General features: G+C 42.2%; 1 protein-coding gene across 4 annotated transcripts in view; it reads right to left on the bottom strand.

The window, feature by feature from the left end:
• Positions 1 to 13,968, bottom strand: part of PIEZO2 (piezo type mechanosensitive ion channel component 2) — a 348,935-nt gene that overhangs the window by 55,898 nt on the left and 279,069 nt on the right. For all 4 annotated transcript variants that reach the window (XM_080684987.1, XM_080684989.1, XM_080684988.1 and 1 more), the window contains 10 exons: positions 12,854 to 13,030; positions 12,446 to 12,571; positions 10,827 to 11,027; positions 9,918 to 10,122; positions 9,700 to 9,801; positions 8,414 to 8,579; positions 7,847 to 8,090; positions 5,378 to 5,474; positions 4,117 to 4,276; positions 2,549 to 2,638 (listed from right to left, as the gene is read on the bottom strand). In XM_080684987.1, coding sequence (XP_080541113.1) covers positions 2,549 to 2,638; positions 4,117 to 4,276; positions 5,378 to 5,474; positions 7,847 to 8,090; positions 8,414 to 8,579; positions 9,700 to 9,801; positions 9,918 to 10,122; positions 10,827 to 11,027; positions 12,446 to 12,571; positions 12,854 to 13,030 — 1,568 coding nt within the window. The remainder of the gene's footprint in view (positions 1 to 2,548; positions 2,639 to 4,116; positions 4,277 to 5,377; positions 5,475 to 7,846; positions 8,091 to 8,413; positions 8,580 to 9,699; positions 9,802 to 9,917; positions 10,123 to 10,826; positions 11,028 to 12,445; positions 12,572 to 12,853; positions 13,031 to 13,968) is intronic.

Below are 13,968 nucleotides of genomic sequence, written 5' to 3'. Positions count from 1 at the left end.
ATGCAAGCCTTAATAATATGACTGATAATAATTATGCTAAAGTTTGATATGCAATACTTTATGTCTACTTATACCTTGTAACATAGCTGTCTGCATGCAGCATATTATCCTATCCTAATATATAAAAAGCCAGGGGCCGTCACAACTGAAACAACAGGATGGACGGACAACTGAACAGCAGGCTGTGTGGGGCGACCAGGCTGGCAGGGGGGTTAGTGAGGGAAGACCAAACGACTGAACAGCAGGCTGTGTGGGGCAACAAGGCTGGCAGGGGGGCAGTTGGGGGCAACCAGGATGGCAGGGGAGGGCAGTAAGGGGTGACCAGGCTGGTGGAGGGGAAGTTAGGGGCAACCAGGCCAGCAGGGAAGCAGTTGGGGGTGACCAGGCCAGTAGGGGGGGCAGTTGGAGGTGACCAGGCTGGCAGGGGGGTCAATTAGGGATGATCAGGCTGGCAGGGGGGCAGTTAGGGGCAGTCAGGTAGGCAGGCAGGTGAACAGTTAGGAGCCAGTGGTCCCAGATTGTGAGAGGGATGTCCTGGATTGGAGAGGGTGCAGGTTGGGCTGAGGAGACTCCCCCGCACCCCTGTGCATGAATTTCGTGCACCGGGCCTCTAGTACTATATAATAAAAGCCTAATATGCTAAGTGTCTGACTATTTGTTCAACCGTTCGACCAGTCACTATAACATGCACTGACCACCAGGGGGCAGATGCTCTGACTGGTTGGTTAGCTTGCTGCTGAGATCTGGCCAATCGGGACTGGGTAAGACAGGCCAGACACCCCCTGGAGCCTTCCCGCGGTCTCTCCCTGGCCCCGATCGTACACCAGTGGGGTCCCTCAGCCTGACCTATGGGGACTGGGCCAAAACCAGCTCTCTGACATCCCCTGAGGGGTCCCAGATTGCAAGAGGGTGCAGGCCAGGCTGAGGGACCACACCGGTGCACGAATCCATGCACCAGGCCTCTAGTGAAATATAAAGTCCTTTATTCTCCCAGGTTTTGCATTTTTAAATAATATCTATGTACCTTACATGGTGTTGTGAACATCAAAAGACAAAAATATGTGAATGATATGTGAATGTGAGAACTGTTGTAAATAGCAAGTCGCTCATAAAATGTTAATAAGTATTTTGTTAGATCATATGCCTCTTCTCTATTTCAAATCTAATCTCTTATTGGTTCTGGACAAATGTATTACTGCATCTTTAATTATTGACTTAGTACTTTTATTTTGTCTGCTTATTTAGGAATTCTATTTAGAAACGGCAATGTTGAACTCTATTTCCTAGATCTGCCCTCCTGAAATGTTTCATTGTTTAATTCAGTTTCTTAAAAATTCTGGATATATTGCTCAAGAACTGATTTAAGCACCATTTCTGCTTTGTGCAGCTAAAACATGTTCAGTTTGTCTTTTGCAATAATCACTGCCTTCATTCTGTTTTATTCTGACCTTCTATTACGTAAGCAAATGAAAAAATTCAGTGAAGTGAATTACAGTGACAGGCCTCATTATGGGAACACATTCTAAATGTGGGTCCAAATTTGTTATTTATCTAGACCTGATTTAGGTATTTAGAAACAACAATAGCGACAGTTACACTTTATCACACTATATAGCTCATACATGTGAGTGTGAAAATAACCATGCCACGGGATAAGTGTAATTTGTACTAGCAAGTATTTTTGCATGAGTTAAAATGAGGACAGAATGAAATGAACTAGTTTAAGCAAACTTAGGGAATTTTTATTGTATGCTGAATTCTAGGCCATCAGCTCTTAAACCTGCCCCCCAAACACATGAAGTTCCATTCATTGCTGGAAATCTCACTCTAAGAAAATTCTTTACAATGTGCTAAAAATAAACTAACAACCCCCCTCCCCCTAGAATTCAAAATTCTCAAATCTCTTGGGTGAAGTCAATCCATTACTCAACTTCTCCAGGATGCTCTGTTGGAAAAGGTCTTGAACTGAATATAGGGAAGTATGGGTTGCATTTCTAGTGCTGCCTCTAGTTAGTTGTGAATTTTAAATGTTCTAATACCGTGGGTCATCAGTTTCTTCCTGAAGAGACTGGATTATATTATCTCCTAAGATCCTTCCAGAGCCAGAACTCTGCATTTATTCCCTTAACCCACAGATGTAATGATCATTTACTCCAAGGGCCTGGCACTGTGAAGGGTGCCGTCTCATTGATTACCTTGTTTAATCTTTCTAAAAACCTCAGGGAGAACTGTGAGCCCTAATTTAAAGCAGAAGATTAAAATCCAGAGAATGTGAATGACTCGCTCAAGTTATCAAAGGAAGCAACCGAACTAACCCTTGACATTGGCCTTACCCAAGCTGATTCCCTTTCTACCACATTGTAGCCAACATTTTTTTTTTAATGACTTCCATGTTCAGCCTACCAGGCATACCAGTAAATACATGGGAAGTTGTGAATCGATTTTTCAGGGGGTTGAGGCTTCTAGAGAGAGAGCTGAGAGTGTCTGAATGGGATCAGACCAACCAAAACTAAAAGGAACTAAGGAGAGGAAAATAAAGCATCCTTACTGCCTCTTCAGCTGATCCATTGACTTTTTCTCTTCCTCAATTCTTGCTTTCACAGCCTTTACAATTGTGGCCTGGAAAAGTTCAGCCCCTCTAAAGGAAAATTGGAAACAGAACAAATTAGTATTTCTAGTGCTGTTACTCACCTCTCCCTAAAATAACTATAAGGGTTTGAAAACATTTCTTGTTGGGCTGTAGACTGAAGTTTCCTGGCCCCTTCCAAGTGGACAGACATGGCACAACCTCCCCCAGGAAGGAGTGGCTGCTCACACCCTTGAGAGATCAGTGAAACTAAAATGGTTTGTGTTGCTTAAGACATGAAAAGCCATGAGCCGCTTCAAACCTGTCCCACGGAAAGTTATACCTAAGGTTACTCACCTGACTTCTTCTAGTTGTCCCACTAGTGAGTTCAGATTGGTTTTCTACTCAATACATAAGGGAAAGTGCAAATTTGAATTGCAAGCCCCATCAATGTGGTTTTCAGTCTCTTGCCTCTTTGATTCTATTCTTTCTATCCTTCCCTTCCCTTCTGCTTTTTCTCACATTTCAAGCCAACTTAAGGGTCCCCATAGATCTCATCAATCTCTCTCAATATCCTCAACTCTGTCCCATCATCACAGGTCACAATGGCTTGGCAAACAACAGGTCTGCAGAATCTCAGTGGTGTGCCAGCCCTGGGCTTGGAGGGGCTATCATCAGAGGTGCAGAAACGCATGGCTGGCCGACGAACCACTGCATCACGGTCTATGGAAACTTGTCTGCACCTCTCTAGTGGCTATTTCGCACTTCTTACCCTTTTCTCAAGTCCTGAATCCTGCCAACGGCTCTTTACTCCTAGTAAACGGCCTAGCTTCCTACTTCCCAGAGAGAACATAAGTCACGAGCAAGTATTTGCTCAGGTTCCCGCCACCTATCCTGTGGATACCCTTTCTCCGTGACATGTTCTCCTGCCTGAGGCCTGCCTGTGCTCGGGTCCTTTCCCCACCTGCAGCCTGAGGGATTCCATCCTTCCTTTTTCTCCTTCTCTTCCTTCACTTTCAACCTTCCCTCTGCTACTGAAACCTGCTTATAGGCATGCAAACATTCTCAAATCTTAGAAAAAGAACCCACGGACCCCACATTTTCCTATGTACAGCCTTACATCACTGCCCTGGATCGTCTAAGATCTTGAATCACTGTCTCCAAGCCTTTGCTTTTTAAAAAATGTGTTTACTGAGGTGACACTGATGAAAAATATTATACAGGTTTCAGGCACACAATTCTACAATACATCATCTGTACATTGTATTGTGTGTTTACCACCCCAAGTCAAGTCCTCTGCCTCCAAGCCTTTACTTCCAACCTCGGCTCACTGGTGTCTGGTTCTGATTCTCACCTGTCAAGGTCACTGATTGCGCTGTTCAATTGGCTAGTGTCTCTGATATGGGTACAGCAGCCTAGGGGGTCACACACCTAGCCATCTCGCGGGCACTCCTTTTAATACTTAGTCCTCTTCCTAGTCTTTCCCCCTAAACCTACAAGATCAAGGGCAAAAACTGGAAGAAGAGTGGAGACTAAGAAGTCTGCCCTACCTCGATGCCAGGATCTGTGAAGCTTTTATATCCGCCACAACGTGTAGGAAATAGTAACTCATAAAAACTCTTCTCTGCAGCAGGAGGAAGGCAAAACATATACTGTCCCAAATGATTCCTGCTTCACCACTGGGTAGTTTACATGAGGAATCAGCATCAGCTGAGGCAAAAAATTAAAATAATTAAAATTAACATCCACTTTTGTTGTTGTTATTTTATAAAACCTGTGGTGTGATCAGGCTTGGGAAATCACAGGCATGAAAGCAACATTCTGATCCATCAACTGTTATGAGTTGATTTATTTACGAGCAAGGCCATGCACTTAAAATCCAATAGGAACATTGATCCATAAGGCTGACCGCAAAGCGAACTCTTGACAATGTAAAGCACAGGAGGGGCTCTTTGCTAAGGAAGACTCCTGAGTGTTCCTCTCTTTTAGGGAGAGAGGGACTCCTTTCCCCCCAACCCCCAACAAAGGCCATAAAGAAATAACGACTACATGTCTCAATGCCAGAGGCAATGCTCTGGAACAAAATAAAACACCCTTTCTGGAAATGGGCTCTAGCCAGAGGTAGGTAGCACAGTGGGGTCTATTAGAAGAAGGGGTCTCAACAGCACATCTGATCCTAAGTCAAAGCAAATCCCCTGTGACTCTTCATCCTCCACACAGTGGGGGAGCGTCATGTTCAAGTTGCCCCCATTCTAGGCACCGGGGAGGATTGTGTGTGGTGTTGCCCTGGGTTCTGATGCAAGAGGCAGAGAGCTGAAAAGGGGACTTCTGACTCTGTCTTGGTGGAAGTGTAACTCCAGAATTTCTGCAGCTCTTCCCACTTATTTCCTGAGTTTGAGGTTCTCTGAGCTTCCAAAGGAGAGAAGAACATGGAAGTCAGAATTACATTGATGACCGAAGATTCTAACTGCACACAACCACAGGTTCGAGTGGGCATCTGTAACTCTTCCTAATCATAATTCAAAAAAGTTCAGGGAGCTACTACAGGTAACACCTAGCCTCCAGACCTGCCAGGATTTGGGATGTTTGTAGATGACAATCTATGATGTCCAGAATAGGAGCATTGCTTGTTACAGACAATAGATTCATAATGTAGTGCAATCCTATAGCCTCCATGTAGAGATCAAATTGAACTCCATTTTTATCTCTCTGTCTCTTTATTACATGTTTTGGCCCAACGTTAAATTATAACAATACGAGCTGTCCTTCCTTCTTTGTTCTTCCATTCCCAAATATGCTTGTCATACTTACGCATTTTATAGCCTTTGACTGTGCAGGCCAGGCTGAAAGCTTGGATCAACCAGCAACTATTTTTAACCAATTTTTCGATGTATCCACATGCTCCTATCTGCAAAACAAATGGAAAAGGCAAATTCTGAAACTGCACACAGAAAAGAAGCTTGATGTCTTGTGGTCCTAACGTGTGCAAGAATTCACCAAGTCTCTGTGCCAATGACTGTGGGAGGTCCTGATACATAAAATTATAGTCACCACTGGGTAGTGCTATCAGTACTTCCAGAGCACCATCATTTCCCAGGGAAAATTACACCCAATGAGTAAAGGAAGCAGCTTTAATGTGATGTTGTTACACTTGGAAGCACCTCTCTTTTAAAGAGGAAATCTTGGATTATCATAGAAACAAGCTGAACTCTGTTATAGTGAATGGGTAAGCATTGAACTCCAGGACTTTGATTTTGGTCATTATTTCCTGGCCTGTCAGACATAGGAAACCTATGCTGTTTGCCAGGACATCATAACAAACATAAGCTGCATGATATATAGATGATATATAGTTCTTAGAATAGGAGCAGAGGCTGCTGTTGTGTTTTGTTTTTTTTTTTGCTAGTTCTCTGGGTAAAGGAATCTTTTTTTGTTTATTTGAATGTGGTTGTCCCATAACAATGCTTTCTTATCATGTATTAAACATGAATTATTGTAAGTCCACACATAAAAGTGATGGCTGAATTATGCAGATTTCTTGGAGATGGGAGAATATAATTAGAATTTGCTCCCAAATCAGCAGTTACCCAGCATCAGTACATGGTTGGGGGTAATTCGTATTTCAGTTCTACACAGCCATGCTTTTGTTCAGCTTCCCAAGTTGGGAATATTCTCCCTGCTTTGTCTACCTGGGTACCCTTCAATCTATCTTTCAAGTCTCTGATGGGTTCAAATAGCATCACCTCTAAGAATTCTGTTCCCAACTTATCTAGGCAATATATTAAGTACCCCTTTTTTGTTTTATTTTCCTGAATCCTTGTGATAACTAGCATCAAAAGATCATATAATTATAAGAAGGTAGATCTTTCCTTTCAGAAAGTGAGTTCCTTGAAGATAAAATTTAAGTGCTATATATTTTTAGCTCTTCAAGATATAAAACAGTGCCTAGCAAAAAACAGTGCAATTTAGGTTTACAGAATGAATGAATGAACTTTGTAGACAGATTTTCCAGGAAAGGTTGTAGTTATCAGCTTCTAGTAATGGATCCTTCACCGTCAGATTGGCTTTAGAATGAAATGGTGTTCTGTTGCCCTGTCTCATACCCTCTCCTATAACTTCCCAAACTACCCCAAATGTACATAAATCCTGGTGCAGTAAAATTGACAAATAAAAGTCACTTTTAGTATCAACTAGAAAATTAACATTTCAATGGATTGTAGACAAAATAAATTATTCAAATACATATTCATGGTTACACAGACTTGACTTTCCAAGACCTCTAAACACAGCAATGGATGTGCTGTCGCCCCCTCCCACCCTCCCCAAATCAAATGCTTTCAGAGTTAAATTGCCTGCCTGGTGAGCTCATCTTTAAGTAGTTAGGAAGGGGAGAAGCAGGAAGTCATTACATCACCATTCTCCTAATGCATTATCAGGTATAGCCTGGGAGTAGCATGTACTAGGATTAACTTTAAGTTAGGGCCAACTAAAGATGTATTAACTCCTTCAGTTCATGAAAGATTATTGTTTAATATGCTGAAATAACAAATAACTTAACTGTGTCCTGAAAGATTTTATGTGACTCTGGGATTATAAGGGGGCAGTTTGAGTTATCAATCATGTCAGGGAGAAAGCTGTGCTCTGGAACATGGAACTTTGAGAGCATAGCAGCCAAACTTTGAGGAAGAAAGAGGTGGTTTCTGCCTCAATCGTCTGTTGCCTTAGCTGGGCCCTGGTCAGAATGCCTGTGCTCAGAGGCAGCTGTGACACTGTGATGCTTCTGTGTCTACCCACATCTCAGGTGTACATAAAACATTCATGCTTTCAATAGTCTATTCCATTTCATTCCCCTCCCACACAGTGTCATAGAGAACTATGCTTTTGTATTTAATAACACTTTCTAGATAAGAGAGAGTTGCTTTTAGCCAACATAACATGACTTTAAAGGGCCATTTTGCACTATAGTAAGAATGATGATAAATTAGTCCTCAGAAGAAATGGGATTTTAATTAATAAAACATGTTTTTAGAGTTTATTCCAACGAATACATATTCTCTCATCATGTGACCTTGAGATGGTGGAAAAAAGAAAAAAAAAGATTCTGCTTAATGTGGTAAAACAAATAGGAATAAATGGTCATTTGAATTCTGAATTTGCAGCGTCTCATTTGGGGCTTTTAAGAGAGCAGGGTGATGGATGATGGGTTTTTAATAACCACTGCATAGACTGTTTACTCTTACACTGAAACCACAAATGTGTTACACAGTGGGAGCCACTTACTGACAGTATGTTTTTCATCGTAATCACAAAGACGTTGTAAGCAATCAGCCAGTCCCAATAACGCAGGATGCTCTTGATAGGTTTCAACAGCAAATCACCCCCAAAGAGCAGGAAATAGAAGCAGGCCACCAAGTAACCCATGCAAAAGATGCTGATCCGTGTTGTCCCAGTGATGAAGATGATTGTGAGGACGAACCAGAAGAGGTAGCTAAAGATGATCACTTTGGACATGTCTAAGTATGATCTGGAAAATAAAACCAAACCATCAAAGGACAACAACAAAAACAAATAAAAACATTAAGTTGGGAGGTTCTACTTTAATGAGGGTAAAAACCATACTATCCATTTGACTCAGAGGTTCAGCTTTAGCCACTGAACCCCTCTGTCCCATGTTTATTAGTTTTATGTGTACAAGCACCTCTCAGTGTTCCAAGAATGGCAGGCAGAGAGAGAGAGAGAGAAAGAGAGAGAGAGAGAGAGAGAGAGAGAGAGAGTAGGAAGTAGAGGTATATACTTGAATTGAAGGGCATGCACCAAAGTGGCTTTGAACCATGCAGCTGTCATTACCTGCAGTGAATGAAATCTGGGACTGGGTTATATTGACTGAAGGAGGCCGCATCAAGGCTCATGCAAATCTCCACATTGTCCCCTGCTGTGATTCGCACTGCAGCCTTATTTTCATCCTCAAAAATCTGCCATTGTAAGGAGGCACACAGAAGCAGCATGAAGTCATCTGGCAAGACAGAGGTAAGATCATTAAACCTGGGTTTACAGATGCAGGTAACAGTCCCCATACAGCATTAGCTGCTCTTAACTCTCAAGGGAGTTGTGTTCCTAAACTGGATTCCAATGTTGGGGCCAAATCCCACCTTCCTTACCATGGGGGTTGCAAGAGGAATCACAGACATTCCAGAGGCATGAAGTGGGAGAGTCCTAGGATTGTGTCTGCACGTTGGTGAGTAAAAATGTCAGGTGCCAATTACTGGCCTTTAAGACTCTCTTTATTTGCGCTTATCTCCCACCAATGTTTTGAGGAGGCCATTTGAGCATTTTCCCCATCTTAATTTTTTTACATATGGTAGAAGCAGACATTTCTGATTTTCTCTATCATTTCCATTCCCTTTTACATTTGTGATCAAAGACTCTTCCCAGAGCACATACTGTAGTGAAGGTTGGGTGACAGCAGTTGACAATTATGGGTCGATTCGTGAGAGTAGAGACATCTGATGGTGTGGTCCTCATGGCCAACAGCCCAGAAGAGGCCCGCACTCCAGCCAGGCAGGCAGCCTCCAGTCTAAGTTGCCTTGTTGTTTTTTAAATTAAATCTGCATGTGTTTAGGCAGCTAAGTTGCTCTTTGTTTTTCCACTGGATCCAGCACTCCCTGGATAGGAGTGGATAACCTTGACCTTTGGATTATCAGTCTGCCCTTGACAGGACTTGGGGCTGGGGCCCAGCTCAGGAGCCTGGGCAATTTGAGTAGCACCTTCCTGGCTAGCACAGTCTTATCTTCAGATTTGGTTTGTGGTGGCAGCTAGAAAAACGGATTCACAAAATATAAGGCCTCCCTCCTCACTCTACTTTCTAGAAGGTGGGTGTGCTGGGGCATGTGTTGGGGGGGCAGAGTGTGTGTGTTGGAAGGTAAATTATGAAAGTGAATATGGTATTTCAATGTTTATTTATTAATTTTGCAAATGTTTATAGGGCAAGTAGGAGCCATTAATGACCTGTGATATTAATGCATCAAGACAAGCCCTTTACATGATTATAAAGAGCAGTGGAAGAAGCAAAGGCACTAATGCCTAATGCATGAAGATGGATTAGCAAATACAAAACCCAGGGCTGCAACACTTACAGACGAGAAACACGGGGTTGGGCCGCACAATGAAGTCTGGGAAGTACAGCCACTTTATGATGTTGTCATTGAAGTTGGAACCCTTGAATCTCCATGGGTAATCTGCAGGGAGGGAGGTGGTGAGGAGCAAAATCAATAAGCTTCTTTGCTGCCCTTTGCCCACTGTGCCCAACGTAAGGGTGGATCATAAGAGCAGCTGCTCCTGGGAGGCCACGCACCTCTGCAGGGTGCAGGGGGGATGCCGATGCAGATGAAGTACTGGAACGTAATGATGCACGCCAGGAAGCAGCAGTACTTGGGCCAGATCTCTGCGATGGCTTTTCTTCTGCGTCGATACAAGACAGCGATCAGCCAACAGGCATGAATCATGGCATAGAAATCCATTCGCTGACCGATTACGTTAACTGACAGTAGGAAACAGGTCTGTGTACAGAAAAAAGAGGCAAAACAATTGGGTTTAGAGGGAAGGGAAGTGGTGTCAGCTTTCAGGCCTTTGCAAGGGCAGAGACCTGCCTTCCTGAGGTAGGTTTCTCTGCACATGTTCACCAGGTCTTGTCTTGTTACATGTCTTTAAGGGTGAAGACGGAGATACTGTACAGATTAGACACAGATACTGTACAGATTACTTCCGAGGGAAACACTGACTACTTCACTATTTACAAGAACCACTTCAACCATGAAGAGAACTACAGCTATGATCTCTTCATGAAAGTCACTGTTTCAAATTCATTCTACTGAGGAACAGGCACTACCACAGCCATTTCAGGTCCAATGGTTCATTTTGGCTAAGGTTACATTTCCACATGCAGGAAACAGAAAAAAAAATTATAGCAGTTTCGGTTTATAAGGAACCAGTTAAAATGACAAGTGACAGGCATCCATGTGTCTGTAGGACCACAGAGATCCAGAGAGGCAGAGTTCACTGTTGCAAGGGGGCCATTGGCACTTGGTGTTGGAAAACTTTCAACCAGGCTTGGTAAGCCCTTCAGTAGCATCTCCTCCTGCTGATGCCGAGGATCAGTAATCATGGCCTGGAGGTGCAGGACGAAACTTCAGTAGCCAACTGGCCAAAAGCAGCTATTGGGATTGTCACAGAAAATAGAAAACACACCCGCAAGGAAACTCACCTCCAGACCAAACTTGTAGAAGAAGTAATTAATGAAATATTTGGCACAATTAATAATTCCATCATCCAGATGGTGTCTTGTAATGTCATGAAAGATGGTTTTAGATACAGGGGCCGTGAGGTTGTTTCGTCCCCGGTAGTACTCCTGATGGCGGTAAACTGTGACCTCAAAGGCCAGAATGGCCAGCATCAGCAGATTATTCTACAAAGCAAGAAAACACAGCTGTGGGAAGTCAAAGGCTTTGTTACTTGGTAATTTTAAACAATCCTCATAATAAATAATTTGATTCCATTTTTGATGTTTAATAGTATAATGCTTTATAAAATACCATCTCTATAATAACTAGTCTTGAATTCAAAGTTTATTTTCCCTACTTTCTGGTAACAAGGTGGAGTTATCTCCATTATGCAAATCAGGTTAATTTACATTACAATATGATCTAGACTCTCTAGACAAAAGCCTGTTCCTGAAAAAGCACAAACCTCTACCAGGAAGCAGTGTCCAATTATCTTGGGAGGGTGGTCCAACTTTATTGGCACCTGGAAGTGCCAGACACTTCTACAGTGTTCTGTAAGGACATCCTGGGAAACACACTAAGCTGGAGGAGTGGGATAAGCATGAGAGGGGAAATTTCTTAACACCTCTGAAATCTGGCTAGAGAGAGCAGTATTGAGAAACATGAGGACAAAATAGTAACAATAATAACAGTGATGATAATAATAATAAAATAGTTCACATTTATGGAACTATATGTGCCAGATACTATTCTAATCACTCCTTTCAAATATCAATTTGTGTTATCCATAAAACAGCTCTTTATGGTAGATATCATCTGCATATTACATGACAGATATATGGTCAATACTATTTATAAACATTACAAATGTTATCTGCCATATGATATCTGCCAGAGTCAAATAGAAATGGGATCCTTGGTATATTTTAAAATTCCAGGTGTTGCATATAAATGTTTCATTTTTAAGTACCTTCTCCGCATAATATTACTAAGATTACTCAGATTATCCATCAAAGTAAAATGTGAAAAATATGAAGTATATTACTTTCATTACATTTCTTATAACTGCTTGCAAAGTTCCTTTTTAAAAAATATGCTCTTTATTTGATTACCTCTAAGTGTAATATATACCCTTTATTAAAAACTATAGAGAAACAGAATTTAGACAGCAAAAAATTCTTATAATGCTATACCTACTTCTCAGAAATAATCATTGCTGATCATTTGCTATATTTTACTCATTTTTTTCTTTGTATCTAAAAAGATTATACTATGTATGGTACTCTAACATTTTTTAAAACTTAATAGATTTTGGACATCTTTTAATGTCTGACATTATCGATCTCCCTCAGTCCTTTAGTAGTTCTATAATGTCCCAGTGACTATATCTGTCACACTTTATTCAATTAATCACAAACTACTTGATAAATTCCTTTTCAGCACAATACGATACTGATTTTAATAGTGAGTCATTTGTCTAGAAGGTGATCCTGAATGCCTCATAAGATGAGGTTCCTATCATTGTGATATTAGGGGTTTCAAGGGAAAGGATTCTGGAACATAACTACAGAGAGGCACCAACTCAGCACAACGAAGCCTTTACCCTCAGGTAGACGAGCAATGGCGAAGACTTCCTCAGGCCCACCCACTCTGTTGGATCCACAGGAGCGTTGTAGAGTAGAGACTTGTTCAACTGGTTGAGGGGTATGTCTGTTTCATTCTCATTTGGCTGAAAAGAAGAGAAAAGGAATTATCTCCACAGATTAGTAGAGTTCAGGTTATTCTCCTTCAGTTTTGAGCATAACAACATGAGGGACATGGGAGGGAAAGACCCATTTGAAAGGGAAATCTCATCAGGAACAGAGACTTGGACCCAGCATTCTAGGCCAGAATGTATCCAACCTGCTGAGGTGATTTAACGGCCAGACAGAATGTGCTTGGGAGTGTAGGTTCCCCAATCTCCACCTCATTTCCCTAAAGGCCAAAAAGATTCCCCGTCTTTGAGGCTCACCAAGGAACAGTTAACAGAAAAAGTCTCAGGCTTAATGGTTTGCAGCTGGTACAACATTTTGCAGACGATGATCACACATGTCCAGACAGTGCAGACACTTGAAGCCAGACGGCGTAGCTTGGTGTATGGCAGAGCAAAAGCCCAAGAAATCAAAAATACATAGTTGAACACAGACACCTGAAAACATAAAATCAGAAATGGGGACAAAAATACATAACATGGCATAACATCCACAAAACATGGCAGTTTGATTTATTCAGCTCAGCTCAGTTCAGCAGAAGTTGATTGAGTTCTGAGCATGTGTAAGGCATTTCCCTAGATGCTAAGATATATGTCTTGTATGGCAGACAGATATATAACCAGATGATGTCAATATAACGTAGCAGTAATAAACTATTGATGCAAACAGGCTCTGTGAGAATACCCAGAAGGGGTCCCTGGCCCCATCTGGAGCCTCAGGAAACATTTCCTGGAAAGAATGATGCTGAGCTGATCCTTGAGGGGTGCATAACGTTAGCCAGGCCAAGAAAGGTGAGAAGTGCATTCGAGGCAAAGGGTGTGTGAGCAAAGGCAGGAAAGCATAAAGGAGTGTGGTGGCAATAGGTGACCATAAACAACTGGGAGTTCCAGAGTTGAAAGCAGTGAAGTGCAGTATGAGACTGGAGATGTGGCTGAGAGCTACGATTTGACGGACCCTTTTAAAACTATGCTGTGGCCCATGAACCCCTTGCATAGAAAATAGCGAGTCTGCAGGGCTCTACACAGAGAAACCTTAAGGAAAGATTAGCAGTTTATTTAGATCATGTAACTGAAGGACAGAGGTGCATCAATGGGGTTAGACCAGAGGAAAGGAGACCTGTCACATGTACTCTAATAGTCCAGGAGAACAATGACAAGGGTCCAAACTCGGACAGTGGAGCAGAGATAGGGAGGACTCATGGATTTGAGATGGGAAGTGAATCAGCTAGATTTAATGATTGGTTGGCTTGGAGGCGGGGTGCTGGTAGGTCAGGGAGAAAGTGTAAGGGATGCCTCCTAGTGTTCTGGCTTGATGGAGTAACAGGGCCACTACTGAGTTAGAATCTGAAGTGAGGGCCAGGTGTAAGGAGAAAGGC

The sequence above is a fragment of the Plecotus auritus genome, assembly GCF_963455305.1.
Source record: "Plecotus auritus genome assembly, chromosome: 8".
Lineage (NCBI taxonomy): Eukaryota > Metazoa > Chordata > Mammalia > Chiroptera > Vespertilionidae > Plecotus > Plecotus auritus.
The sequence above is the reverse complement of the archived record's forward strand: the minus strand, read 5'-3'. Positions and strand labels throughout refer to the sequence as shown.